The 14,268-nt window shown below is 41.6% G+C and overlaps 1 protein-coding gene across 3 annotated transcripts in view; it reads left to right on the plus strand.

Annotated features, from left to right (window-relative positions):
- Window positions 1–14,268, plus strand: part of LOC119436717 (E3 ubiquitin-protein ligase COP1-like) — a 59,431-nt gene that overhangs the window by 16,426 nt on the left and 28,737 nt on the right. For all 3 annotated transcript variants that reach the window (XM_037703692.2, XM_037703693.2, XM_037703694.2), the window contains exons 8-13: window positions 18–131; window positions 2,527–2,653; window positions 4,813–4,930; window positions 5,037–5,097; window positions 5,179–5,261; window positions 5,370–5,478. In XM_037703692.2, coding sequence (XP_037559620.1) covers window positions 18–131; window positions 2,527–2,653; window positions 4,813–4,930; window positions 5,037–5,097; window positions 5,179–5,261; window positions 5,370–5,478 — 612 coding nt within the window. The remainder of the gene's footprint in view (window positions 1–17; window positions 132–2,526; window positions 2,654–4,812; window positions 4,931–5,036; window positions 5,098–5,178; window positions 5,262–5,369; window positions 5,479–14,268) is intronic.

A 14,268-nucleotide genomic window follows, 5' to 3' on the forward strand; every position in this document is an offset into this window, starting at 1 on the left:
GGATTGCTGCCTTGCAGGAAAGTTCCAAGTCTCCAGATAATTGTTGGCTTGTTGATCCTGCGTCGTGTTTAGCTGGTGGGGATGCAGCAAATGCAAGCACTATGCAGGATGGGTTCAATGGCAGCAAGCATGTAAGTTTTTTTTTTTTTTTAGATCCTCATTCAATTCTGCAAATGATAAAACAGCATTATTTCGGAAAATTACTGAAATTTACTTGTATTCTTGTTTGGATTCACCGGTGCAGTGTAGGGACAGATAATGTGTACAGACAGACCAGAATTAAACTGAAAACAGGAAAAAGCAAGAGTAATAGACCTCTTGCATGTAATTACTTGAAATTCTTGTGCATAATCTTGGCACTAAATGTGCTTTAGCCCCGAAACTAAGCGTCTGTGAATGAACTGCAGCAGTGCTGCATGCATTGGCGAGTTTAGAGATGAAAATGCATCTACTAGTTCTGTCATGTTATGTTTCATTTCAGCCTGAAACTGCATTTGGCAGCAAATATGTTTTCATAATGAGGTCACCAAAACACAGCTGAATTTCTCTCCCATCTAAGCAGGCAGTCAGAAATCGAAGTGGGCCCTATGCAGGTCTTTGCACAACTAACACACACTCTGCCTCAATTCCAGACTATGTGCTTGGGCTAGAAGAAATTTTTTGGCTGGGTTTAATATTTTGATAACTTTTGTGGACAGGTCCACTTGTAATACTAAATTCTGTGGTTTTACGTGCCAAAACCACAATCTCATTACGACGCACTCTGTGGTGGACAACTCGAGATTAATTTTGACTGCTTGGGATTCTTTAACGTGCACCCACTGCATGTTACACGAGCGTTTTTGCATTCCGCCCCCATTGCAATGCAGCCGTCAAAGCTGAGATTGAACCTGTGGCCTCGGGCTCAGCAGCGCAATGCCATAGTCATTTGGATACCGTGGCAAGTTTCTGAACTGTCAGGTCCAAAGTATATATAGAGCATTGCGTATGAGATTAACCGACTGAGTACCAATGGAATGGGGTTGAAACTTAGTTGGGCAGGTGACAGGATCAAGAAAAATATTTCATATTATGATTCTATTTGAAAAGCACCACTGGGCTTTTGTGTATAGCATGGCATTTTCACAGTACTTGTAGACATTTAGTAGCGTTCTCTCGTAACACCGCCTTTATTTTCCAGTATACACTGGAATCTCGATGATACGAATCTCACGGGGTCACGAAAAATGTTCGTATTAGCCGAAATTCGTATCATCGAAACACAATTAAAGCTAGCTAAATTAAAGATTCGGAGGTGAACTCACTCAGGCACACCTACGTAAAAAGCATTTACCGTGTAGACCACTTATAATGCAACCGTTTATAGTGCAGAACCGGCTGCAACGCGGCCTTTTCTGACTCCCGTTTACCCTCCCATAGAACTCCATGTATACGCATACCGCTTACATTGCAGCCTCGTGAGACGAAATGCCGGTTATAATGCGGCTTCCGCGGGAAAATCTCGCCGACAAGGGCGGTAGCGAGCACGCTTCTCAACGAGGTGCGCCCACCGATGGGAGAGGAGATCAACGAGGGCAATGCGGAGGAGGAGCATGAGACTTGGAGCAACAGTCCAAAGGCGATAAAATCGTCGCCGCGCGCCGTATGTGCGAGTGAAAGCGCGCGGGGGACGCGCGCCTTCGCGGAGAGCGAACGCACAGCGTAGAGCAAACGCGACTTCTGTCGCGCGAAAGGCCGTGGGGTATAACAGGGAGGGAGGGGGCGCAACGCTGTTCTTCAGCACCAAATGCGTATCTTGCACCCGGCGCAAGCGGAACTGGTGACGCAATCTCCCACGCGAAAAGGAGCAAAGCGGGAAGGCAGCGCGGGAGGGAGGGAGGGGGGGAGGGGGGGGGTGGCCGTTTCTACTCTGCCAACAAATGTGTTTGCGCCTGTGCCGGCTGTCGGTGTTGTCGCGCGCACCGTATCTTGAAAGCGATCTCCACACGGCTCTGACCTTTGTATGCGCTGTGCTTACGCCGCTCAGTTTCCGTTGAATCGATCGACCGCACGAACCTTCGCTCGCTGCGGCGGCCGCGCTTCCCCACGCCTGTGTGGGGAAAAGCATGAAAGCAACAAAAGCGCCACCGCTTCAAACTCTTCGCGCCCAGTCGCGGCCTTGTCAGGCGCCGCATTCGCGCCTCCGCACCAAAAGAGAAAGGAAGAAAGCGCGTAACTGCGCGCTGTTCTCTTTGGTGGCTGTCAGTGGGGCGGCGTTTATTCACATCAACCGACGTGGGTTAAAATCGATTCGTAACAACCGTTGTCTAGCACGTTGAAAAGTAATGGGGCTCGGCCGGGACCACAGAAAAAATTCGTATTATACGGATATTCGTATTAGCCGTGATCGTATCATCGAGATTCCACTGTATTATACTGTTGTTTAATTTCTGTTTCAACGTGTAGAAGCTTGAGTGGGCAATGAATTCACTCTATCGCTTGTAATTGGTTGCATGTGTGTGTGACTTTTGCCTTATTTGTGATCAGGGGAGCAAGCCACAGTGGGTGCAGACCACTTTGGCTTCCCGCCGGAAACGTGTCCACCTGCACTTCGATGACTTGGAGGACTGTTACCTCACAGCGCGGACAAAGAGCCTCAACTCCACGTCTGCTGGTTGGTCTTCATCTGACAGCCTTATAGCTGAGGCGTAATAATGGGCGCTTTATTGATCACCTAGCAATATTTTAACACTTTTTCACTCCAACATCCTTCTCGTAAGTACAAGGGCATAGGTAGCTTGTTATTGTGACTGACAATCGGACTGTTTCTTGCAAGTGTTTGCAAGAAACAGTTTGGGAATTTTGTCAGCACAGAGCACATGGCATGTGTGACTTGTGCTTCTGAATGGCCAACATGTCTTCTATGTGCTAGTGCTAGCTTTGCAGTAATTCACACTTCTTGTAGGATGAAGAGTATATGATGGGCTCCTAATAAATTTACAGCTGTTTTGAACATATTCATTGGCTTGTGAGTTTGTGTGCCTTGCATTACGCTGCTCAAAAACAATTTTATTAGAATCCTTGTTAGATGCTGTGTCACAAATTGTTTCATGAAACTTGCAAACTTGCATATATTTTGCAAATTAACTTGGTTATGTGCAGTCGCACTGATAATATTGAAGATGCAAAGGCTTGGGGTAAAACCTAAAAATTTGAAAAAGAATAGTTTTTTTTTCATGGGGTATAAAAACTAAAATAGGGAAGCATAAATCAAACTTACCCAATATGAAGAGGTGCAGTGAAACTGGTGATCGTAAGTAAGCATTAAATATCCATGCTCCACATAGCTTCATCTAGTTCGTAATGCTCTGTGGTGTCTAGTGGTGTGCAGTGTCTTCAATCATTCCTCACAGCAGCAAGTTAAAATGCTTGTTCTCATAGAACGTAGCATCTGATGTCCTACAGATGACAAAAATTGCGGCAGAAACCATCTCACGATGACTGTCGAAAGTTAATGCTTTAGCATTGAATCAATATAGCCTCGCAACGTATTGCCACTGTTGAAACGAGTCAGTGTGAGGTGTTTACTGCAGCGGAACTCCTCTTTCATGCTTTCCAAGGCACACTTGGCACCATCTAATGCCGCCGCCGCAAAGCCTGGGGTGGCATCCAAAATGCATGGTGCACGGGTACATGCGAGCGCTGAGAAATGCGTCAGTGGCAACCAAGCTCCTCTCTCGCACTTCTTTCTGGACACGCTGCACCATCTAGTGGTGCTGCCAAGCAGTCTGTTCATGGCCTCTGAGACGAGCAGTGTGGCATGCTGGTGCCTGCAAACGCTGAGAATGGTTCCCTTGTTTGCCGCACACTCAGTGGCACATACTCAGTGACCCAAGTTGTCGAGATGCTCATTGAAGAGCGGCACATATCCAGTGCATTCATGGCGCATCTCTCCAAAGCGTTGGCGTGAAAGGTGTTCATTGAAAAGCAGCACATAGTCAGTGCATTGGTGGTGCAGCCTGCTAATGCATCAGGTTGCTGTCCTTGAGGAACCCTTGTGACGTGGTTTCGATTCCGCTCGGCATCGGAGAAATTTAAGAGATCTTTTTCATCATTGTAGAGAGGCACATTGTGAGTGATTTGTGCTTCTACGCATAAAGACACGTTTTGTTAAGCAACGAACTGGAACGCCAATTCATTTCTCCTCAAAGTTCGGGAATTATCTCGAAACTGGTGTCATCCTGAGAATTAATTCCAAGTGGATCCGCCATGCGAACTCCACGGCTACAATTTGTAAATTGTAATATGGGCCATCAGGTAATTAGTTTAAAACTTAATTAGTGAATTTTTGTTAATTATTCGATTATGCATTTCAATTTCTTGTGCAAGTAATGTCCGCCTCTTCGAGTAGACCAGTTCATTAACTATAATTGTGCTATCTGCCACAGGCAACCTTTCAGAATTTTTGTAAGTGTTCGCTGAAACACCCTGTATATATATGTATATATAAGTGGATACATATTGTGAACTCACCGACTAAAATTTGTAAATTGCAATATGTGCTGTAAAGTGATTAGTTGTATATGTGTTTAGATTTCTCATGCTAGTAATGTCCGCCTCTTCGAATAATCTAGCTCAAGGACAAGATTTATGCTATCTGCCACAGGCACATAGATATGTGCAGTCATTGTAAAATACAGTTTTGCTTACTGCCTTTCCTGTGACAATATATTGTGGTGCTGGGGGGGTTTTCCTATTATTTCCCATGCTTGTTAAAAAGAAAAAAAATGTGCATTCAAAATTATTGGAAATTTCGCGTCGGTGTCATTGCAGATGGCCTAAAAGAGTTTACAGAAAATCTTTCAAAGTTCACAAGGTACAGCAGCATGCGCCCTTTGGCAACACTCAACTATGCCACTGATCTGCTCAATGGCACCAGCATCGTGTCCAGGTGAGAGTTGTGCATGTCGTGAAGCATCTAGGTCTGCATCTCTAATTTTTATTGCCTCTCTGTTTTTATTTATTTATTGATTGACTTATTATTATTTCTTTTTCAGCATAGAATTTGACAAGGACAATGAGTTTTTTGCCATAGCTGGGGTCACCAAGAAGATAAAGGTAGCAATTTTTTTTTCTAAATATTAATGGTATTGTGAAACTTGGTGAGAATCTGAATTTCTGGTTGTGCACTTTTGTCAGGTCTTTGAGTATGGCACAGTTATACAGGACATTGTGGACATCCACTACCCTGTGAATGAGATGATGTGCAATTCAAAGATAAGGTAAGTGTCATTGCTTAACTTAGTTTAATGTAACTGCTGTGTAATTTTTTTGCTCATTTTTGGGTTTTGCTACTGTTTTGGCATGTTTCTTACATTGTTTACTTCCAGTTGCATCAGTTGGAGTTCATATCATAAGGGAATGCTGGCCTCTAGTGACTATGAGGGCACTGTGACCATCTGGGATGCTTTTACTGGACAGAAGGTCAAAATGTACCAGGTGAGATTCGTACATATTTTGTGCGAAATGGCATCTCTGAGAACTTGTTGGTACCTTGTAGATGTTCAGCAATTACAGTTGGCTAAAAGAAACTTGCTTGCAGGTCTGTTCGAAAGTAAAACGAACATGGGAGTAGCGGCTGAACTGCATTGCTGTGCAATATAACAGGGCTGTCTAGAACTGACACACGAGACCAACCCGTGCGTTCAATTGCACTAGGATAAAATTTGGTGCATTGTGGCATTATGTGCTGCGAACTAGGTTTTTCTTGATAGTGTGCAGTACTCTCGAAATGTTGTTAGTACCAGCACTGGGGGCGCTCTTTTACAGTGGACCCTCTTTAAACGCAACCTCAAGGGACCAGGGAAATTGGTTCGTTTATCAGGAGACAAAGCTTTTAGCATTGCATGAATGCAAAACCAACCAACCATGAGGTTGGTGTTCGTTTAAACGGCACTTCTGTTTAAGTGATTTCCGTTTATCAAGGTTCCACTGTAATTTGAATTGAACATTCGGTGGTGGCATTCAAGAAAGGGTCCATTACATACCTTTGTCAGTTATGGCTGCACATATGCCAATTTCACCTGTCATTGGCCGTGCGAGCTTATGCAGGTGATACAGTTCAGCCGTTACTGATTTGTTCTGTTTCGTTCTGTTTACGCCATGTACCATATGCATTTGGAATACTCATTATGCATTATCACTTCAGTGTGTGGTGTGCAGTCGCTGTGTAGCAATTTATAAATGCGCTGTAGTTCCGGAGTTTCATGTGGGAACCTGAGTTGTGCCATTGTTACAAACATTGGCAAATGTATAACTGCAACGACATCTGATATGTTTGCGTTTGCATTATGCAGGTCGTACTATAAAATATTTCATCTTTCTGCACGAAAATGCTGTCATAGTAAGCGTGTGTGTTCTGCTTTGTCTCATCGTTAGGCGCCATCAATTTAAAATAGGTGTATGCGCATCATTTCAGTCTGCTGCACCAGTGTGCTTATCTCTTGAACGTAAACAAGTCTACATCTGAGCAGTTGTGAATATGTGATTGAGTGTGTCCTCACGAAGAAAGATGCTGCAGTCTACCTTATTGATTTATTTGCTTTTGGTAACTGCCAAAAATCCTTTAATATCATGGTACAATTTCTTTTAGTCTGTGCAACAGGTGTTGCTGATCCTAAACTATTTAAACATAGTTTGTGTACCTGGAATTAGCTGTGTAAATGCCGCAACCTGTGCACTAGAAGTTTAGGATGCGCATGAAGCTGTTGTACAGGGTCGACCACATCTAAGGTGGACACTTCATTAGTATTCAAGACATCATCGAAGCCGATGTTCAGTACATGATCCGAAAAATTATTACTTGTGTTTATCGACACATCGTATAACACATTGTGTATGATTACACATCGTATAGTAACAAACATTTGACTTGTGAAGTAGAATAAACGCTGTAGATTTACTGGCTTAAATACTAATGAGGTGTTCATCTTAGATGTAGTCGATCCTGTACATAATTGTGATGTGATGAACATATTTTGTGTAAATAGAGTTGAGTCGCTGCAAACAACACGTGAAAGTTGGTTAATACGGTGACGCAAGAAAACGGAGTAATGGGCAGGACATGCTATTGCCTCTTTGATTCTGTATACTGCGTGCCGTCCATGGTATTGCAGCGTTGCATGACAAGTTCAGTGTGACATGCCATGCTAAAGGGAACAAGTACATGCTGACGAATTCATTAACTAATCTTTTGACAATTCCTGCAGTTAAATACTAATTCTGCACATTTTGCTGTGAAATGCACACGTGTGCACAGACACATACGCACTCGCTTGACAGCATATGATGACAGCAAATGTGCACAAACTTAAAAAATACCTACAATCCCTTGCGATGAAATGACATGCAGTGTGTAATAAAATGTGTAATTAAAAACTATGCTAGAAGCCTAATGTTCTGCCTAATAGCTAGTAGAACCTTAAAGTATTTATTTAATGTCTTTTGCTTTAACTTGATTGTTGCTGAATATGTATTGTTTGTTGTGTTGCTGTTGCTTGTTATGTTTGTTGTGTTGCTATGTGTTGAGGACGTTTTTTTTTTTTTTTTTTACACTTAAAAACAAAGCTTGCAAAATCTGTATCATGAAGCCACTTGATGTGACAGCATTTATGTGCCTCCCCTATTTTTCCTCATGTATTTCTGCTAATGATCATCTGACATTGCATTTTCTATTCTCTTATTTGCACATTTGATTTGTTGTAAGGTGTAGTATAATTAAATAAAGTAGATGCATTGGCACTTGAATGTTTATCTAAGTAGTTGCTATGTGGATGACTTGCAGTTGCATGATTTTTTTTTTTTTTTTGTAGTAATGAAATGTTTTTATTCATCTAGTAAAAGAGGCACAGCAGTTGAGTGCAATGGTGGCTTTCTGCTTTTCTTTATTTTGCTTCGCATGCTCTCTGCTTGTTCTTTTTGCTGTGCATGTTCCCTGGCATGACGAGCTGCTTCATTATTGTACTTTCATTTGCACTGCTCCTCTGGCATATGCCATAGTCATGGTGGCATCTTCCCTATCGCCCTCTGCCAGTCTAAAGTCCTGGACAGTCATCTGTAGAGTCTGCTTATGAGAGTCACCAGGTCTATGGAAACAAAGGTGTGCACTGACCTAGATGTGCTTCTTCTTTTTCTCATTTTTGCTTTTCTGTCATCTTTAAAACTCTTGGCACCATTTTTTACCAAGCATGCGGCTCATGTGGGTGTCATATATTTGCAAACAGACTGAAAAAAAAAAAAAAAAGCTTGAGTTATAATTTTAGGGAAAGAAACATAGTTCTCTTAATTAAAATCAATGTTCGTGTCCTGTGAATGCAGTTCTCGAGTGAATCATTTAGTTATAAGTATAAATTGGCACAGTTGTTTGTACAGATTCCCACATTTATGTGTATGAACATTAAAAAAATTTTGTGCTTACCTCCGCTTCGTTCTCACCCAAATTTTGTTACAGGATTGAATTTTTTTTTTTTTGGTCTGTGTTGCGCTTGCCATTGTTGCTTATCTGACTTTGCAACTAAGGAGAACAGCATAGATAACAGGTACGGCAGAGATTGTGATTTGTGTGAAAATTCTGTTTTGTTTTCTTGCCTTTATTGAGATCAGAAAGCAGTTTCGCATTGATGAAATAGGAAACACGAAGCAGCGCGGCCCACAAGTGACCGTGCTACACCCATTAGTATCTATGCCATTTTCTTTAGTTGCTGAGAGGGAGCAAAACTGGCCCATGTGCGTTTAATAGCTTACTTATGAGATGGTGACCTTTCATTTTTTCTGGCCATACCATGTAAACAAGGATGCCAAGTGTTATATTAAAGATGCGGACCAAGAAATTCAATCTTGTATAGTGAAATTTGAGCACAAAAAAGCATCACTAAGCACGAAAACATAGATTTATAATATAAAGTTGTTAAAATATAAAATGCACTACCATATTGCACCATGGCTTATGATGATAGGGCTCTAATTTCTCTCATATTTAGTAATAAAATGGCTGTTGTGCTGTTATACTAATTTATGTTGCATGACTAGCTGGTGTGCACTGTGCTTATGCTTTAATTTTCAGCAGAACTGGCAAATTTAGATTAGTTGGGCTTACCCACTGGAAGCACTGTTCTTGCAGAGATGATAGAGATGGTCCATCCCTTAGTTGCACTGTAGCTACTTTCTGGCTTGTGGCCTAACCAAATCAGTGGCTGTTCTTGTCAGCAGGTGGTGGAACTAGCTTAACATTTCATGTGCATGGTTTTCACCCACGCATGGTCATCTACACAAAATCATCCACAGCACCCCCAGTCAAAAAAAGAGGATTCTTTAGTCAGGCTGAATTGTTAAATTGCATTTAGGTGTGTTCAGATAAGGACAGTCACAGGGAGGTCCTGTCCAGATTATTGAACAGAAACGGAACCGAAAACTGAAAAAAAAAAAAAAAAAATTACCTTTGCTTGAACCGGAATTGAACCGAAATGTTACGATATTTTGCACTCCTAAACGAAACTGAAAGGAAAAAAATAATGGTTTTCCGTTCTGGTCAGCCACTTTTTCTGGAGTTTTTCATTGATGCACTGCCTGCACTTGTGGCTATGCTACCTCATTTGTAAATACACACCATCATCCTTGATTTTAAAAGTAGCAGCACCGTTAGTATTGTTTTTAGCGTATTACATCACAGGACAGAAGGTGTTTTGTTAGCGAGACAATATTTGCGTCACATGCGATGTGCGGACTCCTCAGATTGAGATGCGTGCAATGTACCCGAGACAGTGGAGAAGTTATACTTGTTGCGTGTCCCCAGTATGATTTTGAACAGCAGGCATTGATCTCTTTGTTAGCGCCAAATAACAACACGCTGTTCTTTGAAAAAGTGTTTTTGGGCCATTGACGGGACATATCAATGAAGCAAGCCATCAAGGCTCTCTTAGAATATTTGGTCAACACAAGCCTAGATTCAAGGCTGTGAACGGGCATTTCGAACACGAATTTGTATATGATTGCATCCTACTGCCTGTCCTCATATTACTCCTCAGTCCCCTATTTTTCTCCTCTTCCCTTTTCCCCTGAGCAGAGTTGCACGCTGAAGGACCACTCTGCGTTTCCTCAATTTATTCTCCTCTCTCTCTCCCTCAATAAAGCTTCACTTACATAGAATCCAGTATTGATGTTGGATCTACATAATTCTTTTGTACCTACATGTGGCCTGAAGAACAAACAACAGGGGTAGTCTTTCAGTGCAGCAGCATGAATTTTTGTCTGAAATAAATTTGTGCTGTTTTCCTGTAATTGTTCTTCGGTTATGCAAATCAACGAACTGGTTTGAACTGTTAATTTTTCGCTTTGGAACTGAACTGTTTTCTGTGAATCGAAATGAAAACTAGAATGAAAAAGTTTTGCTTTGACGCTATGATCTCGACTATTTTTTTTATTTCAAGAAAATCTTTATATGAGACAGCAAAATCCCACCAACTTCAAAACTGAGCTTACTTTTTCTGCGCATGCCTTTCTTTCAGGATAAATAAATCTATGACTTTAAGAGAGCTTGCAGACTTTCGGAGAGAATAAAATTATAATTTTTTATGGGGCTTTCATACTTTTTATACTTTGCTAAACTTAAAAAAAAAATATGCAGATGCAGCACACATCTTGGAATCTATGTGAAGTGAAGCGGTTGATCAAATGCCATTAATTTGCCCATTTCATTCCTGCGCCTGGCGCGCGTGCATGTGCTCTTGCACACCCGTGCTGCTGCTGATGATTGCTGTGGCTTTTCTTTGTGTATAAAGCGCGATCTACGGGAGGATGAAGCCTGGATGTGACCTCTAAATTATGAGAAATCTGTAGCAAGAAAAACAAATACGGAAAATGTTCTTTCTATTGGCCTTTTTGCCCATTTTCTGGGCCACTTGGGTGTTTTCAAGTGCGCCACCAGTGTTCAAGTCGCCATTTCTTGGCCTTGATGCAGTGCTACGCAATGTGACACCAGTGCTGCCAACCCTAGAGGAACTTCTTTAGATCTAGGGATTTTAGGCCTTGTTTAGGGAAAAAGGGAAATTTGTTTATACCTGGGAAAATTTTGCACTAACACGTGGAGGAAAGAAAAACTGCTGTGAGAAACCACTGCGGTGAGTTCAACTGCTGACAATGGCGTGTTTTTATTTTCAATCACCATAAAATACCTTCGCATTAGCATACGAAGTATGATTTATGATCCTTCTGCAGTGCAGTTAACACATCTTGGCCATTAAACAACAAGGTGTTGATGTCCTCGTTAATTGACAGAGTACAGATAGCGGGCTATATTGCCATTTGTATCTCTAGCTGTGCTGTCAATTTTTGTGCCCTTTGAATAAAATATCTGTAACCAGAAAAACAAATGTATGCTGCAACACCAAAAAAGCAGCACAGGCAAATCTCAGTGTAAGCAGACACATATACCTAGCCCTGAGCACTACAAGACTATCATTGCGCTGAGCAGCCCACTATGTATGCAAGTTTACCCGGAACTGTTCATAGGCAGATCAATCTTGGACAGAGTCCCATTGTAGAGTCTCAGTAGTAATGTGTTTGGGTGAGTTTTGGAATTGAGGAAAGAAAGAAATATTGGCCGTGTATCTGCGTGCGTTGCTGCATTCAAATTACTTGAAAGTGCGTAAGTGTGGTGGTGTAGCACCCATCTTTCTTACCATTAGAATTAGATTACATGTCAATCTTGGCACTTTGTTGTTGTGCAGCATGGTTTTGCAAGTAAGGGAAAGTATAAATGCATTGATGTTTTCTGTGAATCTGACTTCAAGATAGAGGCTGTGTTATTAGCGCAACTTGCACTGCGACATCATCAGCTTGAGTGCAGCGACTTCATTAGATAAAAAATTTAAGACGAGCGAGCATAGAAATAAACTTAAACTATAAATTTGCAGTCTATTGGTACGAAAAAAAATTTCACTTCACAAAAATGACATTGACAGTCTTACAGAAACTTGCACAAATCTGGAATTTCCTTGAGTTAGGGGAAAACTGGTTCCAGAGGTTGGCAGCACTCTGCGGCACACATGGCAATCATCTTAAAAGAGCTAGTTGGCACAATGTACGTATACGTGCGATTGTGGCCTAATGGTTAGAGCATCGGGCTGCTGTGTGGGGGGACCGAGGTTCAAACCCACCATCGGGCATGTCACCTAATTTTTATTAAATTGTGAGGTATTCGGCCAGATAGCAGCAGCACCCAAAGATAGCAGCAGCACCCAGCAGCCACAGTAAGGAAAGTTCGGGAGGGTTCACAAAGAAAGCTTCGCTTTAATAAGTTAAATAATTTGCACGAGCCTACAACGCAAACAAAAAATAATGAACTGTGCCTCCTGTTGTGTCTTCTAAGGTGCCCTTTAACAGAAAGTCTCTCTTTGTATTTTCTCTTTGCATATCTTTGTACTTGCTAAGCATGCAAGAAAGTATATTTAGTGTGTCTTATTTATTGTTACTTATAATTTTTGGTGGCAGAATTTGAAAAATTGCAGAACATCGAAAATTTGACACTATTCCTATGGAAATTAAAAGAAAAACAATCTCCGATTTCGCTCAAATTTCCCCAGGATGATCTGTCTTCACTGATCTTATTTATGCAAAGTCATATTTGTTGCATTAGTTTGTTCTGAGTAAAAGAGAAAGTAATGAAAAGTGGTGTATAGGCTGCTGTACATGGTGCTCCACGGCCTCACTTTTAAAGCATATGCTGTGCAACCGTCAAATTTAATGATGGCGTGTTTCGTGTTTGATTGTTTTGTTGTTGAGACAATTTTGTTTTTAAATTTCAGCTGTAAAAGTGTTGAATTTGTTATGCTCTGTGATTTTGGAAATTTTACTGTAAAAATCACAGTAAGGTAAAGAAAACTAAGTATACTTTGCTGCACATTTAGGAAGTGCTAAGGTACACTCAGTAAAAGTACAAAGTGGGACTGTTTGTTATAAAACACAAAAATATCCAAAAACAGCTCATTTTCGAGCCTCTTGTTTAACATCAAAGTTGTCGTACTTTGTTTTTACTATGGGCTCGTGCAAACTATTGAATTTATTTTATTTTTGTTTATAAGTTATGCAAGTATAAAAAGTACGAAAGCATATTAAGTTTTAATGATTTTTGACACACATAAAGTGCAAAGGAAGATGAAAACTTGGAATGATAAGGAGTATACTCCATCTCACAAGCTGATTGCAGTACTGCCAAAGGTACAAGGCGCACACAGGCAATATGTATCCCTGTGAAGCGGTATATAGTTCCGGGTGTAACTGGCTGATTATTGGCTACTCTAGAGAGTTTTATTTTTGCTTTTATTTTAGTTTTATGATACGGTACAGCTATACATGACATGTTAGGACCTTTGCGCATGCACGTTGTATACCGAGAATTACTGTGGCACTTAACGCTAGTAACAGTAATAGCCACCCTAACCGTTGCAACATGGCAGCACCAATACAGTGCTGACCACCTGCTTCGATCTGAATTTGCGCTTGTTACTGGATGTCCACCCTGTCAACACGAAACAAGCAGTAAAATCCGTCATCGCTAAGTCTCATCTCAAACTGAGGTCAAATCGTTAGGCATGCTTTGTCGTAATTATTGAGATTGGCTGATTGTTTTCACGCTACTAAGACTACAGACACGGCACCGAGCCGTAAAACTGGTTTGATTTCTAGTTAGCAGATGGTACCACAGCATTAGCATTGGTGATGCGTTGACGATGCGGAACGCTATAAAAGCCTAATTGTTCACTGCATCATTAACTACCTCGCTGTAGCATAGTATGTGATGGTAGTAGCGAGCAAATGCCAAGTAGACGCCAAGCAGACGCTGTGGCGCAGGTGAACATTTGTTAGGGCATTCGCCCGTACAACTTGCTAAGGAGGCTGCAAGGTAACTGCAGGGAAAGCGTACAGGTAAAGCGAAGCCCTGCTGCCGCATGCATGTAAACGCAGCTTATGGTTACGGTGTCAAAACATTTTTTGGATCAATCCACCAACCATGGAGCATGTAACAGGATGGCAAGCAGACGATGAGCAGACGATGCGGCTTGGATGAGCACATCTTCAGGGGCATTTGGCAGTGATTCCACTCCTGCGCCAACTGCGCCAAATGGGATTTACTGCGCCATCCTGATACAATCGAAAATTGCGCTTAACGCCGCCAAATAGTCTCGGATTTGACGGCGTCTATCACCGACAATTGCACCACCATTAAAACGTGCA

The sequence above is a fragment of the Dermacentor silvarum genome, chromosome 1, assembly GCF_013339745.2.
Source record: "Dermacentor silvarum isolate Dsil-2018 chromosome 1, BIME_Dsil_1.4, whole genome shotgun sequence".
Taxonomy (NCBI): Eukaryota; Metazoa; Arthropoda; class Arachnida; order Ixodida; family Ixodidae; genus Dermacentor; species Dermacentor silvarum.